General features: G+C 41.5%; 2 protein-coding genes across 2 annotated transcripts; both read right to left on the bottom strand.

Annotated features, from left to right (window-relative positions):
• Positions 1-1,133: 1,133 nt before the first annotated feature.
• LOC108199506 (uncharacterized) lies at positions 1,134-2,061 on the bottom strand. The gene has a single exon (XM_017367339.2). It carries the CDS (start codon positions 1,934-1,936, stop codon positions 1,286-1,288), a length of 651 nt encoding a protein of 216 aa, XP_017222828.1. The 5' UTR covers positions 1,937-2,061; the 3' UTR covers positions 1,134-1,285.
• A 1,639-nt stretch (positions 2,062-3,700) lies between these two features.
• On the bottom strand, positions 3,701-9,380 carry LOC108199505 (uncharacterized). Its single transcript, XM_017367338.2, has 8 exons — positions 9,252-9,380; positions 8,450-8,595; positions 8,138-8,347; positions 7,681-7,831; positions 7,499-7,587; positions 4,676-4,730; positions 4,172-4,257; positions 3,701-4,055 (listed from the first exon to the last, which is right to left on the bottom strand). Exons 2-8 carry the CDS (start codon positions 8,474-8,476, stop codon positions 3,903-3,905), a joined length of 771 nt encoding a protein of 256 aa, XP_017222827.1. The 5' UTR covers positions 8,477-8,595; positions 9,252-9,380; the 3' UTR covers positions 3,701-3,902.
• Between the last annotated feature and the right edge of the window lie 15,057 nt (positions 9,381-24,437).

The following is a 24,437-nucleotide window of genomic DNA, read 5'->3' on the forward strand; positions in this document are numbered from 1 at the left end:
AACAGGACAAGAGGAGTGTCCTATATATATCTATACTATATTATAATAAGCCAACATGGGTATAAATTGTAGTCCAAGATTTTAGTTATATTTTTTGGTTTGGTACTCTCCTTTTGGTACTACATGGAGTTTATTAGTATTATAATGTTAAACAGTTTCAAATCCTAAAGTGTCCTCTATATATATATAAGTAATACGCAGAAAGTGTCTTCTCACTTTTCTACGCGAAACCACAATGCATTAGTTACAAACAACGTCCTCCTAAGAGGACGTCCAATAGATTACTTATCTAATTATTTATTAATAATATATAATAATGAATTCTGCTGAGTATTTAGGTAATTTATTTTTAATGTCAACTCCAATAGCAATCTCTATATTTGTTCTCCTAAGATTATTTTAATAATATATTTGAGAGAGAATGTGAAAAGGAGGGAAAAAACAAAGAAAAAAGGAGAGAGATGATTATTTTATTTATAAATATTAAATAGGTAATGGTTAGGGGTTACTTATAAATACGTAATGGCTAGGAGAATTAAGGTTGTTCTAGTGATTTAGGATAACACTAGGATAGTGTTGGAGTACATTTTTTTAACACACTAAGAGCATCTTCAAGAGCCTCCTTGTTGGCTTCTAAATTTAATATAAAAAATGTAGATCTTAGCAATTTAGGACAAAGTTAAGAGTGTAAACTCCAACAACACTCTCTACATTTCTTTTCTATTTCATATTTTATTCATATATTGGGCTCCACTATAACAAAAAAGATGGAAAGATGGAGGTGAATTGGAGGGAAGGATTTTTTTATTGCGAAAAATAAAGTTAGGAGCAATGTGGTTGCTCTTAACTTTGAGGAGAAAGGAGAGAGAGACAAGAGGCTCTTAGTGATTGAAGAGCCACTTAAGAGACAGTCTCTTGAAGATGCTCTTAATGTGAGTTTAGGACATCATATAGGTAACCTATTGGACTTGTTCTAACTATTTAAATTCTAGCATATGACCTAGGACAATTCAAAATGTTTTTGGTGACAATTGCCATGCTAATAATCGAGCTGGGAGGAGCATAATAGTAGTATAAAGCAACATTGACTTGCCAGTTAGTGATAAAAATAATTTTATACTGTAACAAAAACATCAGTAAACTCATGGTAAATGTGGGATTGTTCAAAAAAATTTATAAAGAGAGAACGAGGAACTAGTATTTTAGCATCACTAAAAGTCTAAAATGATGGACGGAGTAATTTACATTTCAAAAGTTGAAAACCACAACTTGTGGGCCTCCTACATTACACATTCGGACTCCAAAGACTCCATATACGAGAATTTAGTAATCCCATTATGTCCGGCAACACCTTTCTTGCCACACCCTTGTGCTCCGGCAATAACTCCGGCGTCGGAGACTCAATTTCCGGCGTCATCCCTTCTGCATCCTCCTGGACCACTTTCACAAACTGCCTCTCAATCTCTTCTATATCTTCCGATATTTCCGGACTGATCTCCGGCGACTTCCCGGCGATTTTTCGGCAAACGAGCCTGTCTTTCTTCTTCGTCTTGCTGTTGGTTTTTTTGAAGTGTTCATCATTGTTCAAGTGTTCTTCGAAAGCTTCAATGGCTTGGTGGATTAGTTCACGGTTCGATGAAGAGTCCCATTTGCACCAGTAACTAGTGTAGCAGTTGAAGCAGTCGCAGTTAAACGCCGCCGTTTTGTGGTGGATGTTCTTTTTGTTTGGGGGGATAGATGGGTCGGATGATTTGAGGGAGCGTGTGACCATGAAGGCCAGGACTTCACGGTCTTGGAGAGAGAGAACGGAGACGAGGAGAAGGATGGCCGCCGGGAGGATTTTTAGGACGGGGAAAATGTCGTCCGGGGGAGATTGGGTTAAGGAGGAGGAGGAGGAAGGAGAGGGGTGGACTTTGCCTTTGTTTCTGACCTTCATGTTTCTCGGGGGAGAGATGAGGGAGAGATGTGGTAAATTTAAGAGAGAGGGATATTCGACTGAAAGAGATTGTGGTTGTTGTTGGAATACGATTGGTGGGGATGTAGTTGGGGTTTTAAAAATTCCACGTCAGGGCCGAGCCAATGTGATTGGGCTTGTAAGCTTTTACAGTCCACTAGATACTACAACAAGTCCATGGGTGATGCATGCAGGCTATTCATTTATTTTTCCAACAAAAGACTCTACTGAATCTGAATGATCGACAAAACAACAAATAGCAGGCAGGAGAAGTAAGAGGTAGAGATGGGGGGAGACACAAATGAAATGAAATGAAATGGAGATGAGACAATTTTGAAATTAGCTGCTGATATCAAAAGGCTGCGTGGCGGAGGCTGCACCAACGCTGATGTATTCTCATCGAGATTATGATAAAAATGGCACAGATCTTTCATCTGTGGCTGACAACGTGAAGCTTGCCCGTATAAAAGCTAGGTGTATTCATCTTTGATACAGTTGATATGCAATATGTAGTATTCCATGGCACTGTAATCGTAGAGGAACGAGACTCGATCCTTAATTAATGTCCTCAAATTCTTTCTTTTCTCTATCAACTATATATCAAGTTTGACTTGATTTATCTAGTCTGCAAGATCCGTGCTCAACCATGATCCTCCTTGAACACTTGTTTACAAATGTAATGATATGGCTTATCAAGAAGATATCACAATTCGTAATGACTGTCAGAATGGGTCTGTAACTACGACACTGTGTAGGCATATTGATGGATGCCCCAGGCCCCATCAATACCCAAGCAGGGAGGCGACGAGTTATTCATTGCTTGGAGGCACCTACCGAGAGGCGAACCTCTGAGGTATCAAGTGGAAATCAATTCTTGTCTACCATATTGTTCTGTCTTCTTTTGGTGTTACCTGGGAAAAGTTATTTCATGTTTACAAGCTGTCAAACGTGACTCGGATATTTAGAGAAACTTGTGTGTCAGCTGCACCTCTTCCGTCTTATTTTTCTTCAAAAGATGTATTCCACGACATCCTGCCCTGCCTAGGATTTTCCTAGGAACCGTATGTAAATCGGACTAACCGAGCGATAAGTACGCACGGATTGAAACTCGGTCCTCTTTCTTCAAATCATCCCACTGTCTCTTTAACTCGGGTGAACGTCCGGGAGCTGGTGAGGTTCGAACTTCTGACCCTTTGGATCAACGCAAGGCCCCGTTTCCACTTGTGAAGTTATTTCATGTAGAAGTCTTGTGCCAGATGTGACTTGGATATTTAGAGAGACCGGTCCATCAGGGTTGCTAGGTTAACCTTGAAACCACTAAAGCGATAAGAAATGAGAAAGAAAGGTCGATATTGCATGCGAAGAATGTTATTTACTCAAGTTCAACACCCCAGCAGATGGGAAAATTATCTTTTCGTAACATTTTCCTCTCAAGTTCAGGAAAGTTTCTCTTTTACTTTAGAGTAACAGATTCACGTTCTTGAGTCTGTTGGTGAAATCCTGTACATTTGATGCATCTGCTCAGCTAATTCTTCCTAATAGGAGGAAGCATTTGGCTCAAAGTGTGTCAAAACTGGATCTTGTTTTTCCTTTCTAGTTCACTCTTAAAATCTTTTGGTCGTTAAAGTACATAGTGGAATAACAGTATACACAATCCATAAAAAAAAAAAAGGGTCTGCTTCAAAATTTTTAAGGACCTCACCAAAATTTGATAATCAGAATTCAGAAGTGCTTTAACAATGTAAATGTTCATGAAACACATGTTAACATCCTTGATTAAAACGCTGGCTACGCAAGTCAGTTCTCAACATAGAAATACAAAATACAAGTATTAAAAATTGGGTCTGAACCATGGATGTATCAGTAGCCACACATACGAGGCTTCTAATACCTCTACCACATTCGCTGGAATAAGGGGAGATGATAGCTCAAGTAATGTGATTCAAATTCAAACCAATGGAAGCTCTCCACAATCACTGATGACAACCTTCAACCTAGGACGATCTCCCCTGTCCGTCTCCTGGGACTCGATTAGCTTAACAACGTCCATGCCTTCTATAACTTGGCCAAACACCACATGATTCTTATCTAACCACGGTGTCTGTCAACAATCAGATACAAAAATTAAATTTATAAAAGAAAATTTAATATGATGTGTCTGACACTATGGCCGTAATATCCATTAAATGAATGGACCTATTTATTAAACAAATGTACCGGTTCAGTGCATATAAAGAACTGGCTTCCATTCGTATTGGGCCCAGCGTTCGCCATACTAACTATTCCAGGTCCAGTATGCGTCACTGCAAATTTCAATGCATTAGAGAACTATAACTTAATACAGGCTTCAAAAGTTATGTTATTTATATTGAGCTCTGCTCCAATATACTCAAAGTTTCAAGACTATATATCTTAAACACCAGTAGACTACCTCGCTTTTTTCCCTTGGCTCAACCCATGCCTAGCCAATTTTATGTAATAGAGGATGAGATGCATGAGATTTCTTGATTTAGGACAACAAACAGTATGAAGTAAGTAGCAACAGTAAATTAAGGCAGCATATACAAAGAAGTCGTCGTTAATCTACAAAAATTAAAGCCTCTGGCTATTAGAGAACACTTAGAAGTCCACCATAAGCAATAATATTACTTGTAGACAAATTTGTAAGTCATTTTAAACTTTGTTTACAATAATGAACTTATGTAAGGACGGGTAACTTACATTTAAAGTTTTCATCTTTAAACGTTCGGCCATATATGCTCTTTCCGCCGGTTCCCTGCAAGCAAATAGTCAATAGCAGGGATTACTCGACATACCTTGCAGGCAACTTACAATTATAGACATTATTAACAAGCATTACACAATAATTTATTTAATAGTTTGTGAATAACAGTTAGTCTTGGACAGGCAAAGACTTACAAAAAAACTTACCAGCCCGAATACACAGCTCTAGAGCATTATTTATATACTTGCACTGGCAAAAGAACTAGTCAATCAGGTTTTTAGATTCTGAGCTAGTATAAGAACTGTTTTTAATAATTTACTAGTATAAAAATAATGGTATAATTAGACATAATTCAATATAACAAGGTGTGAATTTGCTAAGGACCTTCCTATAGTTACTTAAAAGAAAGAATGGGAAAAAGGAATATCAGTAGAGGGAATTACAGTCAACAAAATGGGAATATTGTGTTTACCACATAGGACCAGCCGACCGGGGCCACTGGTAGTAGAAATTCTAACTCAGATCTCATCTCATGCATGTTTATAAATTAGGGTTTAATACATTTACAGAATCCTATATCTAGCAGGGTTCTCAATAAAGATGTGACTGGACAGAGCTATTAGGATCTGCACTTCATCAGTGGTCCATTTCCATTGGCCCAAACACATCACCGGAAAGTGAGAAAAAATGGACAACCAAAAGCTTTAGGAACAGTAAAACTTCCCTAGTGAATAAGGTTGCACACCTCAGGAATTCCCGCATATAAAAATCACTGGACATGCTTATATCTTAGGCTCTTAGCTAATCTTCTCTTCCAAGTTTATCTAGGACTGTAAAAATGTTAGTTTTGGAAGTTATTTTGGCAATTAGGTGACAGACAAGTAACAACAAACCAGAGAAACAATTTCTGCCTACAGGAACAATACCATAATATACTCATATGAGGATTTATAGCAACACATAATTTGCAAAATTACAGTAGAACCCCTCTAAAGTGGATATCCTTGGGACCGGGAAAGATTATCATTTTAGAGAGGTTATCACATGGGAGAGGTTTGTATTTTTTTTGTATAAAAATAATTAATTTTAGTTTTAGTTACTAGTATACATCGTACCTTTTATATTTCTATATTCAACTAACTAGAACTATCAAAAAAAGATCATTCATGCATTTCTATACTCCACTCACCAGAGTCTTATAGTTTCTTAAATTTCTAAAAATATTAATGACCATTCATGTACTTGAGTCTTTTCAACTTAAAAAGTTACAAATATAAATTAGAGAACATTATCAACATTTATCTACACTTCTAAAAATATGCCTCTTAAACAATCTTCCCATGTTACAATGACTAATAAAATTTGAAAAAAATTATGCCATTACCAAAAAGACCACCCTCATGTAACTCAAAAAAATATTCAACACTGGCTCGAGGATAAACATAATAAAAAAATCTCCAAATGTCACAATCAATCGAGATATTCTTATTGCAACAAGGCGGAGACCACAAAGATGAGGTGAAGACAATTCAGAAGATATTATGTGATGTAAAAGTTATTGGACAATCAAACCTAAAGCAAGCTAGTATCATCAAATATTTTTCTAATAGGGAACATGAAATATATGTATTTAATTGAAATTATCACTTAATGCGAAAATTGGGACTGATATTTAACACTAACACTTTAAAAAGAAATATTAATTATCACGATAGATGGATTATCAATTTTTAATATTGGTCCTGAGCCAGGACCGGGATAGGGTTAAATATCAAAGTGGTCATTGAAGTGAAGGTCATATATCACTTTACTCACTAATCTTATCGGGGTCTCATTTCAATCATTAAAGTCTCCATAAATATCAATTAAGTACCTCCAAATTTCAGTTTAAGGAGTAAAAATATCATTTATAGAGTTTGACACATTATTTTTGAATACTACCACAACCAAGTAAAATGTTATGACTTCCACTATTTATGATAATATATTTATATTTTTTAAATTTTATTTACTATTTATTTTTTATTATATTAATACAATTTTTTGTTTTAATTAAAAATAAATACTAAATAAAATTTAGTATAGAGCAAAGTGATATATGACATCTACTTCAGTGACCAGTTTGATATTTAACCCGACCGGGATATTTTATTAATTTAAAGAGGTTAGGGATTCTACTGTAATCTTAACCCATGGAATAATAGGTTACTCTTCACCAGAAAGGACAAATTACATACAGAAACAAGAAGCTTTCGTCTACGAAACAAATTAAAATATTGAGTAAACCAAATGACTGACTATTCACCAGAAAGCACAGTGAAACACTTGATAGCAGGACAGAGATATAAGCATACCCAATATAATTTTCTTTAACACTTCAAATTTGAAGGAAAAGGAAGTGTATAGATGTTTAGTAAAAGAAAGGCAACAATTGATATTAATATTTTCTTGGTGAGCTGCTCAAAGATTAAGACCAGACTCACTCCGGGTAAGCCCGAAATATGTGCTCTTCCGTAAGAATCTTAAAATACTTAATTAGGGGGGGGGGGGGGGGCATAGGAAATTTCCTCTTCAAAATTATACTGCCAGGCACTGCGATACTCAAATAGTGCCACTCCAGCAGTCTACCTTAGTATCAGTATAACAATCCATATTGCTTGAAATGATTCACATGGGCGTGTATGACTTTTGGTCTGGTTATTGACAATTGACTTGTAAGTGTTTTTTCACAATGGATGCAATTGAAAGTAGAGTTTTGGTTCAGTGATGAAAAGGTCATCTTTTTTTTTCCCTATATAGTGGAAGGAAGAATAACTTACATTTCCTTTATCAAAATCTCCTCCTTGAATCATGAATTTCTTGATGACACGATGAAAAGCAGATCCTTTGTATCCAAAGCCCTTCTCACCTAATCAATATAATTGAACTTCAGACATGTATAAAGAAACAGTTTTATCCAAGAATGAATGAAAATTGTAGGATGGAGAATAGAGCAAACAACCTGTGCACAGTGCACGGAAGTTCTCGGTCGTTTTTGGCACATCATCGCCAAACAATCCAATCACGACTCTCCCAACAGGCTTTCCTTCTGGATTTCCAATACTGATATCAAAAAACACTTTCTGGGTTACTTTTGATTGCAGCTCTGCTTCCTGCATAGCATAAACAATGTACACAATGTCATGAAACATAATAAGGAAATCTAAAACATTTTTAAGTTCTAATACCAAACTCGATTACCTGTTAGAAACAAAACAAGATTTTAATAGATTATATATAAACAAAGTAGGCTTAACTATGTATAAGGAGTTTAAGTTTGGCAGGCCCAAATCAGTAGCGAATTCAAGAAAACAATAGATTCAAATTTTATTGATGCCCATTCACAAGAGTGAGTAGCTAAATACTTCTTTTCTTACAATACAATAAAAAAAACACTAAATTAACTAGTGGAAGCATACCTGGGCCATTGCGCGGACTGAGGCAACAAGGGGAGCGGCATTTCTGAATGATGAAGTGAGAGGAGCAATATGCAGCGAAGAGGAGCCAGCGAAGAAGCTTGAGCTTGAAAAAGATACCACCTTTTGTGAAGTCAACTTAAAGGGCTTAACTACATTAGTGGGCAAGATGCTTCTTGGGTGAACAGCTGAGTAAAGAGACCCAACATTCGACTACGCAGCAAAACAAATGTAAACTAATCAACCACCACTAATTACAGAAAATAAATCAAGAAAAACCCAAGAAAAGTAGATAATTAGGGTTTACGAATATACCAAAGCAGAGAAGTGAAGTGATGCCATTTGGTGAAGAGGACACAATAACACTCACTTGCAATATCCCCGGGAGGATTGAGAGAGAGAGAGTGAAATGAGATGGACGACGATTTTAACGGAGAAGATAAGACCTGCACAAATGTTGTCTCTTCAGTAGGGGTGTTAACGAAACGAATTCGAAACGAATATTATAGTTTTTGTATTTGTATTCGGTTTAAATATACATATTCGGATTTGTATTCGTTTATTATCCGAATAGTTATTTGTATTCGTATTCGTATTCGGTTAAGTTCACGAACTATTCATATTCGTTTAAGACACTCATTTAAAAGAAAATAAAAAAAATAACTAAACTGCTGACACGTGACAAAAGTTATAAACTCCCATACTTCACCAATTCAAGCAAACTATAAAAAAGTCATCCAACTCAAATAATATAAAATTCAAATTACTGATTGAACAAACCTGGATAAACCAGAAGGTGTGACATTTTGTTTCTGATTTGTCGGTCTGTGGCTATAACTAGAAGAGCTCCCCTTACCAGCACATAATCTTATTAAATAAAAATATAATATTTTTCTATATAATATAAAATATATATATATATATAATTTAATTTCCGAATAATTAAGCGAATAGCGAATACGAATATTTATCTATTCGAATTTGTATTCGTTAACAAACCGAATATTTTTTAAGATTTGAATTCGTATTTGTATTTGTTAACAAACGAATACGAATAATGTTAAACGAATTCGAATACCGAATATTTCATTAAATATTCGTTTCGTTAACGGCCCTACTCTTCAGAGGAAAATGCACAAAATCGGGGAGAGAAAAAAAAAAAAAAAACTTCCGTCCGATCTAGTCATTTTATTTTAATTATTGTTTATAATAACTTAACTAAATATTTATTTATAGTCAGCCGTTTATATATATCACCTATACATTACCATTCTTTGCTGGTAGGAATATAAAATATTCAATTTAATGATAAAAGAGAGGTCGGCCCCGTCACACGTGGTCTGATCAATTAAGTTTGGACTTGGGAGCCCTAAATCTCACGGGGATATGACATTTGATAAGAATGATTGGCGACGGCGTATTAAAGTAGTTGAGACTCGGTCTCGTGGTTCACAGAGGTTTTAAGTATTGGGGTGTTATGCTTTAGGAAGAGGTTTGCACCAATCTCTCTTCTCCCACGCCTTTATCCTTGCAATTGTTTCCTCCACCGGACTTTGCCACTGCTGATGGGTAATGTTTCGGTAAGTCTCATGTGAATAAGGCCATGAGGTAAGGTATTGTAATAATATTGTATCACACACCTTTTTAATTATTGTGCACTAAGCCGGGGGTCTTCACAGAAACAGCCTCTCTATAGGGGCAGGGCTGCGTACATTTTACCCTCCTCAGACCCTGCTCTAAGCGGGAATACTGAGTACGTATGGTATGGTATGGTAATTTAATGATAAAAAGTCCGACGGTTATAATTCAAACAAAACTATAAACTAACTACCAAATTTAATATGTTTAATTTTAGTAATGTGCTCGGTTTTTTATCTCTGCAAAGCATGATATACAAATAAATTAATATATATAGAGAGAAAATTATATATAATAATTTTGTCTCAAAAGTACAATTAAACTTTTATTTGGTTTAATTTCTATATTTTATTTGATCTAATTATATGATTGTTTTTACCAAAATTTGCAGGGTTAAAAGCCAAGCCTATTTAATTTCTATAACAATGGAGTATGTGTTTTTATGTATGAATATTTAGTAGATCGAATGAAAAAATATCGAAAAGAAAATAAGAGACAAGAACACAAGCAATTTTGGTGACGCGGAAAACCCCTTGTAAAAGGTTAAAAACCGCGGGTGGGAATGTCCCAGCCAAAGTTTCCACTATAATGATGAAGTATGAGCTTACAATCATGAAATATACGAGATACAAGTAAAAGAAAATGCAGTCGTCGGCTCCAGAAACATCACCCGTCCGGCAGCAGCGTGCGCACGTCGACAACAGTGTGCACCCGTCGTCAGAATGATTTGAGGTAGATGAAGACGTAGAATCTGTTGATAGAGAATGGAGAAGATAAAACCGTTGTGCGTTAGTGTATGTACCTGTATGTGTATGAGGATTGGTCTTGGGGTCTGTACATAAGAAAGTGAATGATCTGGGGGTAGAAGATGAAGGAGTGGGTTTGTAAAAGTGTGTTGGTCATTCAAGAAAAATGTATGCTACGTAACTTTAATTTGATAGGATGATATTTGTAGATAGCTCAAGTTACTAGCTTGTTTCTCAGTAAATGAATGTAGGCACATGTGTGTAGGTAATTTGAGTGTATAGGCTGATAATCTTGATAGGTTAGAATATTAGGTCGTAGTTGTCTTTCTTCTATCTGCTCAAGTGTTATATATAAGCCTACTACCCAGAGTCCACTTCCTCCTATAACTCCTATTTTTTCTCCTTGTCTTGCTCCACGTGCATGTTAGCTCCTTGCTATTTTGGTGGCACTTCTCCAACTACTGCTTGAACTCTCCTCCTAAATAGGTGGGTTTGTTAGGACTTGGTCTTCGTGCTTATCCACATCTGCCAGTACATGTCTTGTCGCAAGTACTTCCCGTCGTGTCATTGCTGTTCACGTCATGTCCTGACGCTTGTAAAATTTGGGTACAAACAATAGCCCCTAATTTTATTGGGTGGAGACATGCATCCAATGAAATTACGTCTTGAATACTCTGTTTTCCTCTGATCATGGCAAATAGGAACACCGATGCTATGTTAAAATACCGACGCTTGCAACACGTGATCACGTCATGTCGATTTGTCTTGTTCGCTATTGTCTTGTATCAAATCTCTATCTCGTTGTGTCGTTATAACGTCATCTCGAGTTGTCATCATTGTCCAGATCTTCTAATGGTGAAAACACCGATGAGTAGATGCTCTGTTGTCGTCATATTCACGTTCTAAGATAAGAACCTTTGTATACGCTCTAGTTGTTTATAGGCTCGTATGTAGTTGAAATCAACCCCGTAATATTAACATGTCAAGTTGTATGATGTTGCCTTGCATTATATATGTAAAGCCCCTTGTAGATGTCTTCTGACATGTGTAAGATATTGTATGCATATTTTGATGTGCCCATGACTTGAAATTGGTTCATGTGACCCCTTAATTGGGAGTGACTATGACGTAATGGATAGGAGTACCAACACGTAAAGTGTTTTGTAGCATGTCTTCCGTCTGTAATGTATAAGTTGTAGACATGATGTGTATCTCGTCATCATAACGTGATATGTTGTTTGGAACTGTATATGTCACTTATAATTATAATGTGTGACATGTGGTTTAATTTGTCATGACACGTGTAAATGGTGACATGTAGAAATGTATATTGTGATTTATATGTAATGTGTCCGACTAAGGGTCATGACTAGTGTAATTTCGTGGAGCATTCGTCGACATGTATGTTAAATACGTCGATGTATATAAACTTGTAATATGCGAAATTGTAGTCGACAAATTTATTTTTTATAACGTTGGTGCACGTAGTATATGTATTCGACAAATATATATATTCAATGAATATATAATTTTCAGACGTTGATGCATGTAGTATATGTATTCGACAAATATTTAATTTTCAAACGTTGATGTATTCGACAAATATGTTTATTTTCAAACGTCGATGCATGCATTCGTAGGCTAGTTAAAAGGCCTTTCCCTCTTGAAACTTAGCTCGTAATTGTAATTGTGATTATGTAATGTTTAAATACATAATGTTGAAATGCATCATTATTCGTGGGGTCGTAAGTTATTTGTGTAATGTGTAGTGTTGTCGTCACCATCATTCGATAATGATCAACCGTAGTAGGATGGGTGATCAGCCCTCCTTGTCTATTAATATGTATCTAAAATATACTCATGCAATATCATGTCACAATAAATATCATGATGAAGACGTCAACTTTAAGCAGTTAAACATGGACAATTTAGAATAATTTGCATAACATATTTCAAGACACATATCTATCAAGTAGAGTAGCAAGTCATGTAAGAAACAAGCACATGTGTCATTATGATTAGATTATGAATCATTCAAGCAAACATTAATTGGAAGCATGAAATATCATTTAAATAGCATAAGCCCAAGTAAAGATCGTAATCAACTTATTATCATATTGTTAAGACTAAGAGAATAAAGAGGATGAGTTCACTTACATGTAATAAAGATTCAAATGTAGCGCGTTCGAGCCCCTGAGGACTTGTAATTCGTAATGTATTGTTGAATCAGATTGGAGACGTCGGACACTTCTAGAGGTGTCAATGATTCACGTCATGGTGTTGACCGTCATGTCCCATGTCATCAAGCTGACCTTAATCAACTTTTTTGGACTTGTCGCAACAAGTAGTCTCTTTCTGACTATTTCTTCTATGTTTATCCTTCCTGGTCATGTCATGTCTTTTTTTTTTACATCATGTCGAACGCGTTCATCACGTCATGTCTAGACAGGTGAAGATTTTAGATATGACGTCAGCCCCATGTGTTTTGACTGTTGTCGTCATGTTGTTGGTCTCTTTAGACGTTGTAGTCAACTCAGGTTGGAGTTGGATATTTCCAGAATCGTCACCAACCGTGTCGTCGAAATGTGTATGTCTTTGACATGTTTCTCTTTCATTCATTCGTAGAGTAATATTCAAAATTTTCATGTCCGTCTTCTTCAATTCCATGTCCTTGGTTCGCACGTCGTTCATTGTTGGCGTCTGCCTTTTGTATCCACAATTTTTTTTTTGTAACTTAGAATTCTCAATGTTGATAATATGAATTTCCTCCTTGTGGCGTTGTTTATCGTTGCGTAGATGTCATCCATGTCTTGTTGTTCGTGTCGCGTTACATGTTGTTTAATAGTTCCCGTCAGACGTGATGAGATGAATGTAACTTGTTCCCGTCGTACATGTCATGGTCGTTTGCGATTACTTCAGGTATGTTTAACCTTGATTAGTACCCTCTTGGAGTCTTTGTGTACCTCTTGACAGATGTGACACATGCATGCCATCGTCTTCTCAAACTATCACGTGTTGAAGGTTGTAGGCGTCAGCGATATATGGACATGTTGATCAACTCGTCGGGCAGTCCCCTGAACCATGATAATGTTGGACATGTCGGTGTAATTTCGAGATGTTTACTCATGAATGGTCTTCGTAATGCATTAACGATCAGTGTCGTAAACTTCCATTGTGTGTGTTGAGTGTCGTGTTCTTCAATTCAGCCAACCCGTCGACATGAGCTCCAGCCAACCCGTTGGATAGGTACATGTTTGTAACCAGAAATCTTTTTTGTATGTCAACCATGGTGTTGTGCCATAAAATCTCCCTGGGCTTATTTTATAGCCCATCGTGTTATTTGGGCTTCACCTAGGCTTATTGGAATCATTTGGTTATGAATAATGGGCTTCACCATGGCTGGGTGGATCATTGAAGGTGTACAAGAAGGTGTATGGACTTACACTGGAAGCATAGTGAAGGCTGCCATCAGAATGGGGTTGCACCTGAAGGCGCTTTAGGGGTTACCGCTGCTAGGGGTTACCGCTAAGTGCATCCTGGCTTGCAGTTATGGGGCTGCAGCTAGGGGATGCCGTTGGCAGGGCTTCCGCCGCCTGGGCAGAATGGCAGGCAGACTCCAAGCAGGACTCTTCTTCCTTGTTTCTAGGAGGGCGAATTGGAGACATATTGGGAGTGTATCAGCTATTATTTATCTACGAATTAAGAGATAAATACGTGCATTACGGAGATAATTACAATCAAGGGGAGATAATTCATATAAATTCGGATAATCCTGCAAGATGAAGGCTTCAAGTGACCTACTTGGAGTGGGATACCGCTGGATAACTACTGAAAGAAGGCTGTTTTATCCTAAACTAGAGGGGATAAGAGCTTATCTCTTCAGAGTCCTAAATCAAGAACTACATGGGCTTGATCCCTATAAATATAGGGTATGTAGGCACCTTGCAAAGGGACGAGAATCATATTCACGAGTTCTACACTCTAAAGAGAGGCACGTGTAACCTTTGTGATAGATATTTCCGGGCAATTGCAGGACGGAATTCCATAATTCCGGACTCGTTGTTTGGTTCTTTGCAAGCTCAGCCCTTAAACACACTTGTTTCTCATTTGTTTTCTTAGTTTATGTCAACGGTAGCCCCTAAGAGCTAGCCGTGAATTTCGTAGTTGTAACAGATATCCCTATAATTGTGCAATACGGTTCTGGGGGTGTTGTATCAATTCCTCTCACAACACTTTTTGGCGCTAGAAGGAGGGGATTACTGATCTTAGAGAGGAGAGATGTCAGAAATTCCCGAAAACACTGAAAACCCCAAGACGCCGGAGGGCGCTACGCAGGATGAAAGTGATGTTCCAAGCGGAGAATTAACCCGCGAGGAGATGAAGGCAAAAATGAAAAGGATGAGTAGGAGGATTGCCTCCTTGAAAAGGAAGTCAGCAAGGTCGAAAAGGGCTAGCAAGGTGACTCCCACCAAGCTAGATTTCGATGCAGAAGGCGGCAGGAAAGAAGGTGGCAACCCTGAGAAAGAAGCTAACCCCGAGATGGATGATAGAGAGCACTCACAGGCTGCTAGTGTGTTCGACCGCCTTGGGAGGAAACTGACCGAGCAAGACTTGCGGCACAGGCTTGGCAACAAGGCCCCTAACGGGGATGTACCTGAAGGCTCGCAACATAGGGCTCCTCCCAGTCAGCGACAGGAGAAGCCCGTGTCTGAAGCTCGGTCAAAGGATAAAAACCAAAGGCCGTCAAAGGTTATCTCCATTCATGACGATGAGGAAAGCTCAGGGTCGCACAATGATAATGAAGTAAGCAAAAAGAAAGATCAGCCCCTGGATGATGACTATGAGGTTGCACTTGATGATGGGGATGATAAATGCAAGATGGAAGAACTGTTAGAAGCCCTAAAGAAGGTGAAGGCCGATAAGAAGTCGAAAGCCGAGCTTACCGTAAAGTCACCCTTTACTAAGAAGGTTAGGGAGTCACCCCTACCTCGTATCTACAGGGGGGTGGGCGACCTGCGATTTAACGGAACCACGGATCCCGTGGAGTATCTTAGCCGGTTCGATACTGAGATGGAGGTCTACCAGATTCCGGACCTCACAAAATGCCGCTTGTTGGCTGCAACCCTCAGGGATGACGCTCATCACTGGTTCAAGAGGCTTCCCGCTGATTCCATCAGCTCTTGGAGAAAAATGTGCGAACAGTTTGTGGGACAATTCAGGGCTTCTGTCACTTACGCCCCGCCTGCAAACACTCTGGCCAATATTAAGCAAAAGGAGCATGAGACATTGAGAGAGTATTTCAAGCGCTTCAACGCAGAAGTACCCCGGGTTAGACCCACTTCAAAGGAAACCCTGAAGAACTTCTTGATAGCGGGGGTAAGGCCCGGAACAGACTTTTGGAAGGAGTTGCAAGGGCGAGAGCCTGAAACCCTAGCGGACTTCTTTGCTAGAGCTGAACCCCATAAAGTGATCGAGGAATCCCTGGCTAAGTTGAAGAAGGAGTCAAAGTCTGAAAGCCGTAGCAGCTGGAAAAACAAGAGGGATAGGTCTTACAGCCCAGATAGGAGGAACACCTACAAGAGGAATCCCTACGTAAGGTCTGCTGGTGAAAAATCCTCGAGCCGAGACGGCAAGACCTCACCCATCACCGTGAACACAACCAGCACGCAGGGCTTCGACAAGTCAAGGTTGACAATGAGAAAGGCAAGAGAAGCGAGGTACCACGAATACACGCCACTAACGGCTTCTATAGATCACATTTTTGAGGTCGGAGACAAGGCGAGACTCTTCCGGAAGCCCTTTCGAAGTGGACCCCCTGGAAAGAAAGACCAGGGGAAATATTGTGCTTTCCACGATTTGAACGGACATGACACGGCGGAATGTATTCATCTTAAAGACCACATAGAGGATCTTATCAGAACAGGATACCTGACGGAGTTTGTAGCCCAAGAGGCTAAGAAATATAAGGAAAAGAAAGCTGAAAGGACAAATAACCAGGAAGCCAACCGTAACACCCGTGCTGGTAGTGTACGAATGATCATCGGAGGGCCCTTCGTGGGAGGCCAGGGACGCAGTGCTATGAAGAGATATGTACGGGAAGCCCGAGGGCCGCCCTTAACCAATGTGTGCCACCTGTCTGAAAGGCCTCCCAAAAAGTTCAAAGGGGAGACTATGGACATTACCTTCACTGAGGGGGATGCACACGCGGTACACCATCCTCATAGCGATGCCCTGGTGGTAACAGCCGTGATCGGAAATGTCAATGTACACAGGCTTCTCGTCGATAACGGAAGCTCTGTCAATATCTTGGCCTACAATGCGTATCAAAGAATGAAAATGGCGGATAAGGATATGATGGCTTGCTATAATGAGTTGTATGGTTTCACAGGGAATGCTGTCCAGATCGTTGGAAGGGTAAGACTCCCGATCACCCTTGGAGTGGAACCCCGGGCTGTCACTCAGGTTGCAGAGTTCATGGTAGTGAACGAAGACATCTCCTATAACGGGATCCTGGGCAGGCCAATCTTAAGGGACATGCGGATTGTAACCTCAATATACCACCTATCCATGAAGTTCCCGACCCCCAATGGGGTAGGATGTGTACGAGGATGTCAAGCTGACTCTCGGGAATGTTATAGCAGGGCTCTGAGGTCCGCAGTAAAAGCCTGCAAAGAAGCCCAACAAATGGACGAAGACATCCCAGAGAGCTGTCACAAGCAGGTGGATATTGAAGAGGAACCCGAAACCAAGGCTCAGGGAAGGGTTTTAATAAAGTTTGTGAAAGCAACCTGCAACATGGTGATTATCGTACAACACCCGGGGGAAGATCCTTATCTAGAAACCTCGCATGCCGTGCATGAAGGGCTTGCATCCACGGATGCACTCCCAACCAAGAATATTGATACAGCTGAAACCCTGGTCGAAGGGATTGTGGAAGATGCTACTGACAGTGACTTTGAAGGGGATGGCCAAAAACAGCCCCAAAATAAAAAGCAAGAAAATGAATGCGAGGCACCTTGTGACTTCGATAGTGCTATGGTAACCTATCAACTCGGAAACCGAACACGGTTTCCCGTTCATGAAATCCTGGGTACGCAACCCCAAGAGGGTGGCAACAAAGAGGTTACCGTTGAGATCGACCTCGACCCAAGGATGCCGGAAACCCAGGTGAAGACTGGAGCAGCTGGGGATACCCTGTCCATCTCGGTGGATGAGTCCGACCCCACTAAAGAACTAAAAATTGGGGAACAATTGGGGCCGGACCTAAGGGAAACCCTGACCGCATTCTTAAAGAATAATCTGGACGTCTTCGCTTGGAACCATTCGGATATGATCGGGATTCACCCAGAAGTCATGTGCCACCACCTCAATATTGACCCAGACAGGAAGGGAGTCAGACAGAAGAGAAGACCAATTAGCGGGGAAAGGGCTACCGCTCTTCAAGAAGAGGTAGACCGACTATTGAAGGCAGGCCTAGTGAAAGAAGCTTTTTACCCCACATGGCTAGCAAACCCAGTGTTGGTGAAAAAACCTAACGGAAAATGGAGGACTTGCATAGACTTTACCGATCTGAACAAGGCTTGCCCTAAGGACAGCTTCCCGCTCCCTCGAATTGACCAGTTGGTGGATTCCACTGCGGGGCATGCACTGTTAAGCTTCATGGACGCCTACTCGGGCTACAATCAGATCCCCATGTTCGAGCCAGATCAGGAACACACCTCCTTCATCACCGACAGGGGGCTTTACTGCTATATAGGCATGCCGTTTGGGTTACTAAATGCTGGGGCTACATATCAGAGGCTGGTCAATAAGATGTTTAGAGATCAGATTGGGAGAACTATGGAAGTGTATGTAGATGACATGTTGGTAAAATCAAAGGAAGCTTACGATCATGTTACACACTTGTCAGAGATGTTCGACATACTGAGGGATTACAGGATGAAGTTGAATCCCCAAAAATGTGTATTTGGGGTTGAATCCGGCAAGTTCTTGGGCTTCATTGTCAATCACAGGGGAATCGAAGCTAACCCTGCGAAGATCAAGGCCTTAATTGAAATGAGGTCGCCTAGGAACGTAAAGGAGGTGCAATGCCTTACAGGCCGGGTCGCCGCCCTAAACCGGTTCATCTCAAAATCTTCGGATAAATGTAGAGAATTTTTTGCAGCCATAAAAAAGGGGCAAAAATTTGAATGGACGACAGAATGTGAGGCTGCTTTCCTGAAGCTGAAGGAGCAACTTGGAAGCCCGCCACTGTTGGCCAAGCCAACGGAGGGTGAAGCCTTGATCCTTTACCTAGGGGTTTCCGAGTTTTCAATTAGCGCTGTCCTGATCAAGGAGGAAGAGCAAGCCCAACAGCCAGTATACTATGTGAGCAAGAGATTACTTGATGCTGAAACCCGCTATTCAAACATGGAGAAGTTAGCCTATGCACTAATTTTGGCTTCCCGCAAATTAAGGCCTTACTTTCAGGCTCACAAGATTGAAGTACGAACATCCTTCCCTCTCAGACAGGTCTTGCACAAGCCGGAAGCCTCGGGAAGAATCATGAAATGGGCAGTCGAGTTGGGCCAATTTGACATAGAGTACAAGCCTAGAACCGCAATAAAGGGGCAAGCGCTAGCTGACTTCATCTTAGAGTTTCCACCTACTTTTGAGGTCGAAGGGACGGAATGCATACCTGAACCCCAGTCTTCAGTAGCCGTACCTGAGAATTGTTCCCCTTGGTGGAACCTGTACGTCGACGGGGCTGTAAATGGAAATGGGGCCGGGGCTGGCATTGTCTTAGTCAGTCCAGAAGGCCATAAGCTGCAAAGCTCCATTCATTTCGACTTCAATGCCACTAACAACGACGCGGAGTATGAAGCCCTAATAGCTGGCCTGAAGCTGGCCTTGGAAATGAGAGTGGAAAACATGAATGTTTACAGTGATTCTATGCTGGTAGTCTGGCACATCCGAGGAGGCTTCCAGGCTAGGGGTCCCCGCACTGATCTCTATATGCGGTATGCCCAGGAACTAATTGGGAAATTCAGAGAAATCAAGCTAGAGCAAATACCAAGGTCTGAAAATGCAGATGCCGATGCCTTAGCCAAATTAGGCTCTCAGAGGGATGCACACATGCTCGGGGTGATCCCCCTCGAAATCCAGTATCAGCCTAGCATCCCCAAAATTGAAGTCATGGATGTTGAAGCTGATGAGACTAACCTCTGGACAACCCCAATCCACGAATACATAGCCAACGGAACCCTGCCTGCAGATAAGGATGAGGCCAGGAAATTGAGGTACAAGGCTGCCCAGTATGTAATTTATGATGGAATCCTTTACAAAAGGGGATTCAACCGGCCCCTCCTCAGGTGCGTCGCTGGGATAAGATGTGAATACATTATGCGCGAGGTGCATGAAGGAATCTGTGGGAATCACTCGGGGGGTACCTCCCTCGCCCACAAAATCCTCCGTCAAGGCTACTACTGGCCTACCCTCCACAAGGATGCTCATGCCTTTGCCAGGGCCTGTGACAGTTGCCAAAGGTTCTCTAATACAAACAAGAGCCCCGCGGTACCCCTGAAGACCCTGACAAGCCCCTGGCCGTTTGCCGTTTGGGGGATAGATCTGATTGGTGAATTACCAAAAGGGAAAGGAGGGGTGAAATATGCAGTCGTGGCTGTAGATTACTTTACTAAATGGGCTGAAGCTGAACCCCTAGCTTCCATCACTGCAAGGAAGTTGGTAGACTTCGTTTGTCGCGCGATCGTTTGTCGATACGGGGTTCCCTACAAGCTCATATCAGACAATGGGAAACAGTTTGACAGCAATGAAATGATGAATTTCTGTGAAAACCTTGGCATAAAGAAAGGCTTCTCCGCGGTGTGCCACCCTCAGAGCAACGGTCAAACGGAGGCCGTAAACAAAATTATTAAGCACACCTTGAAAGCCAAACTAGAAGAGAAAAAGGGATGCTGGCCGGAGGAACTTCCCATGGTGTTGTGGGCTTACAACACCACTCCAAGGTCTACCACCGGCGAAACCCCGTTCACCCTAACATACGGGTGTGAAGCCATGGTTCCCGTAGAAGTTGGAGCAGGATCTTTTCGAAGGGATAACTACGACCCTAAGAATAATGAAGTCAACCACAGGCTCTACTTAGATCTGATTGAAGAAGTACGAGATACGGCTCAGTTGAAACTTGCTGCATATCAACAGAGGACCCGTAAATATTTTGATAAGAAAGTAAGGGCTAGACCCCTCAAAACGGGAGACCTAGTTCTCAGAAAAATGATGCCCAACATGAGGGTTCCCGCTCATGGGGCCTTCGGTGCAAAGTGGGAAGGCCCATATATCATCAAAACAGTGCTTTGGGAAGGTACCTATCACCTCACAGACATGGATGGAAGACTCATACCACGGGCATGGAATGCCCAACACTTAAAGAGGTATTACCAGTAGCTTCACCCGGGTAGTATTTCTGTAGGCTTCGGCTTAAGGATCAGGAAATAAAGGCGATTTATTAGTTGTAATCGCTATGCTTTTAGGAAAATTATCAGGCTACTATTTGCTTTATTTGCTAGGATGCTCGGGGGGTAGTGTCGTTACACCCCCCAATATTATGCTATGTCAATTTTTACCATGTGATTCAATAAAATTTCGCAGCTTTCCGTTATGAAAATGTTGTGTATGCTTGCTTACCATGATTGTTAATTGAATACTTCATGTATGCTTTAAAAATTATTTAGGGCTTCAATTGCATCTAGTTCTCCACCATAATTAAAATTATGCTAAAGAACTCGGGGGGTAGTAGGCGTATCATTAACATTATTCATTCGGCTTAAAGTTATAGTAAATTTGGAAATCGAAAATGCTAAATACACTAAAACTCGTAAACACAACTTGATAACTTGGCTACACCGGTGGGAAGGAAAGCTTTCAAGGTTTCAAGCCTATCAAGGCTTTCAAGGCTAAAGCTTTTCAAGCTTTCAAGGTTTCAAGCCTATCAAGGCTTTCAAGGCTAAAGCTTTTCAAGCTTTCAAGGTTTCAAGCCTATCAAGGCTTTCAAGGCTAAAGCTTTTCAAGCTTTCAAGGTTTCAAGCCTATCAAGGCTTTCAAGGCTAAAGCTTTTCAAGCTTTCAAGGTTTCAAGCCTATCAAGGCTTTCAAGGCTAAAGCTTTTCAAGCTTTCAAGGTTTCAAGCCTATCAAGGCTTTCAAGGCTAAAGCTTTTCAAGCTTTCAAGGTTTCAAGCCTATCAAGGCTTTCAAGGCTAAAGCTTTTCAAGCTTTCAAGGTTTCAAGCCTATCAAGGCTTTCAAGGCTAAAGCTTTTCAAGCTTTCAAGGTTTCAAGCCTATCAAGGCTTTCAAGGCTAAAGCTTTTCAAGCTTTCAAGGTTTCAAGCCTATCAAGGCTTTCAAGGCTAAAGCTTTTCAAGCTTTCAAGGTTTCAAGCCTATCAAGGCTTTCAAGGCTAAAGCTTTTCAAGCTTTCAAGGTTTCAAGCCTATCAAGGCTTTCAAGGCTAAAGCTTTTCAAGCTTTCAAGGTTTCAAGCCTATCAAGGCTTTCAAGGTTAAAGCTTTTCAAGCTTTCATGGTGTTGGGCTTGCGGTAGCCCTTCAAGGTTTAAAGCCCATCGAGGCTTTCAAGGCCGAAGGCTTACCGCAGCTTTCGAGTTTAAAGCCTATCCAGGCTCATAAGGCTTACTTGGTGAAGTTATTACAAGGCCAACTTTGTGGGATCACTAAAAAGCTCACTTCGTGGGATTACTTCGGAACTTAGTTGGAGGAATTATAACAAGGCCTACGTTGTAAAATTATCTCAAAACTTATATTTGGAGGCTACTCTAAAGGCTTACACCAAAGGGTCATTTTAAGGCTTACACCCAATGGTGTCCCTAGATTCTTACACATGTGAGAGTAGATTCAATTGTGCTTGAATGGATTATTACAAGGAAAGACCAAGTGCTTTTATATATACTACTGGGGAGTTAACACAAGCATATACGTCAGCATACATCCGCAAGGAAGGAAACGACCTTGAAGAATAGAGCCTCAAGGGTCGCAACCCCCCAGAAGGTGGACAATGCGTACACTTTCATTACAAGGGTTATCCCCTATATTCATCCTTTCTACCTGCATGAAAGAGTTAGGCGACCAACACAGTAATATTAAAGAATATACAGCGATAGTGGAAGAAGTACAAGCAATGCGCGCAAGTGAAGAAGCAAAAGCAGTTACATGGAAAATTAATATGTACTGCAAAGGAAATTCCTCCCCACACCAACAGGGGGAGGCCCTGGCAGTATTAAAAAATATCTTGCGAGACTTTCGGAGGAGTCCGCACCCTCATCAAAATAACAATTCATGACGACAAGCGCCAAGCAAAAATATTCGTAGTTAAAAAAAAAAAGGGTTGATTAGAACAGGGGGAGAGGAGGTCAAAGAGCAGCAGGGGAGGAGGAGTCCTTCTCATCAATGGCCGGGGGGTCCTGAGAGGTTACCGCCGGGGTTACGGCTGGAACCCCTTCCGGGGGCGTCACCACAAGACCCGCAGAAACCAGCTCCGCGGGCTTTGGCTGATCTTCGGCCGAAACCCCTTTGTCGCCACCGTCACTGGAGAGACCCTGAGAGGCAGCCAAGGCCTTATCTATGCCGGCCTCGGCTTCAGCCTTTGCTTCCTCCAGGGCCACCGCAGCGTCAGGCCCCAACTTTGCCCAGTCATTCTCAGGAAAGAACCTGTAGGCCGACTTAACGCAGTCCTTGATGCCTGCGGCAACCCCCGCCTCGAATATCGTGGCCTCCCTCTCCTTCCTCCCAGCCTTCATGGTGGCAGCCGCATCCTGAAGGCCTTTCACCTGTAGCTCCAGCTCCTTGACTTGCCTCCGCAGGCCGTCGACCTCCTCCTCAAGGCCCTTCCTCACCATGTCCTCCTTCTCCTTCAGCCGCCGAGCTTCGCCCTCCGCCTCCTTGAACTTGAGGTTGGCCTTCCGGAAGGTGTCCCTCTCCTTGACAGCGGAAGCCAGATCGGCCCTGGCTTGCTTCAGGTCCGCCCTCATAGTCTCATTCACCCGGGCGGTATCAGCGACGTGCTCCCCCATCTTTAGGTCGAGGAACAGGCTCTTGGCGTTGGCCACCATCTTGTCTCGGGTGGCCTCGGCAATGGAAAGCCTATCCCACTCCCGGATGGTGGCCTCAGACACCTGGTCGGAGAGCATCCTCTGGAAGAGCTGAGTCTTCTGAGTGGAGGAAGGAGCAGGGGAATTGCGTGCCAGGGCCAGCTTGGGCTTCTTGCTGGAGCGGCCTTCAGCTGAAGACCCCGCCTCGACAGCTTTAGAGGGGTCCCGCTTGCGACCCCCGGAGGAGGCCTTCTTTTGCTCCAAAGAGGGGGAAGGGAGCTGGGAGAGAGGCTTGGCAGAGAGGGGAGCCTGAGAATCGGAGGCCTCCCCGAACAGATCCTCGTACTTGGTGGAGCGCTTGATGAATTTGGGAATGTTGGAAGCCATATCTGCAGAAAGAAACAAGGAGAAACAATTAGATAATATGCAAACACATACGGAAATATGGGGAGATGCAAGCATAGCAGACGGCATAAATATCACAAATCATGCAGGAGGGAAATTTATAAAGCGAATATCAGGAAAGTAAGTTCAAAAGTACAAGCTAAGAGGAAACCTGGGCTTCCCGTCGCCTCTACATCTGCACCCCCCTCGTCAACGGGGGATGCATCCACCACCGTGGTGGAAAAACCGAGCCTCTCCAGATTTTCTGGAGTAAGCAGGCTGGAGCCATCACCTAGCCCGGTGGATAGCCCCAACACATGCTTGGCCCTCTCAAGGGACTCTCCCGCCAGAGGAGTCTGCACTGGCATGTCTACAACAAATACAAGCATAAGGAAGCTAAACGGGAACCCTAAAGGGCTAAACTGGACAATGGGTTAAGGAA

The sequence above is a fragment of the Daucus carota genome, chromosome 8, assembly GCF_001625215.2.
Source record: "Daucus carota subsp. sativus chromosome 8, DH1 v3.0, whole genome shotgun sequence".
NCBI lineage: Eukaryota > Viridiplantae > Streptophyta > Magnoliopsida > Apiales > Apiaceae > Daucus > Daucus carota.

Bases quoted from the DNA above. Each gene is read 5' to 3' on its own strand.
- LOC108199506 (XM_017367339.2), bottom strand. From the start codon at position 1,936: ATGAAGGTCAGAAACAAAGGCAAAGTCCACCCCTCTCCTTCCTCCTCC.
- LOC108199505 (XM_017367338.2), bottom strand. From the start codon at position 8,476: ATGGCATCACTTCACTTCTCTGCTTTG. The intron at 7,588-7,680 runs GTTGTTTGCTCT...TATATTGATTAG, and splicing joins CTTCCGTGCACTGTGCACAG to GTGAGAAGGGCTTTGGATAC. The intron at 4,056-4,171 runs GTACATTTGTTT...GATTGTTGACAG, and splicing joins TCTTTATATGCACTGAACCG to ACACCGTGGTTAGATAAGAA.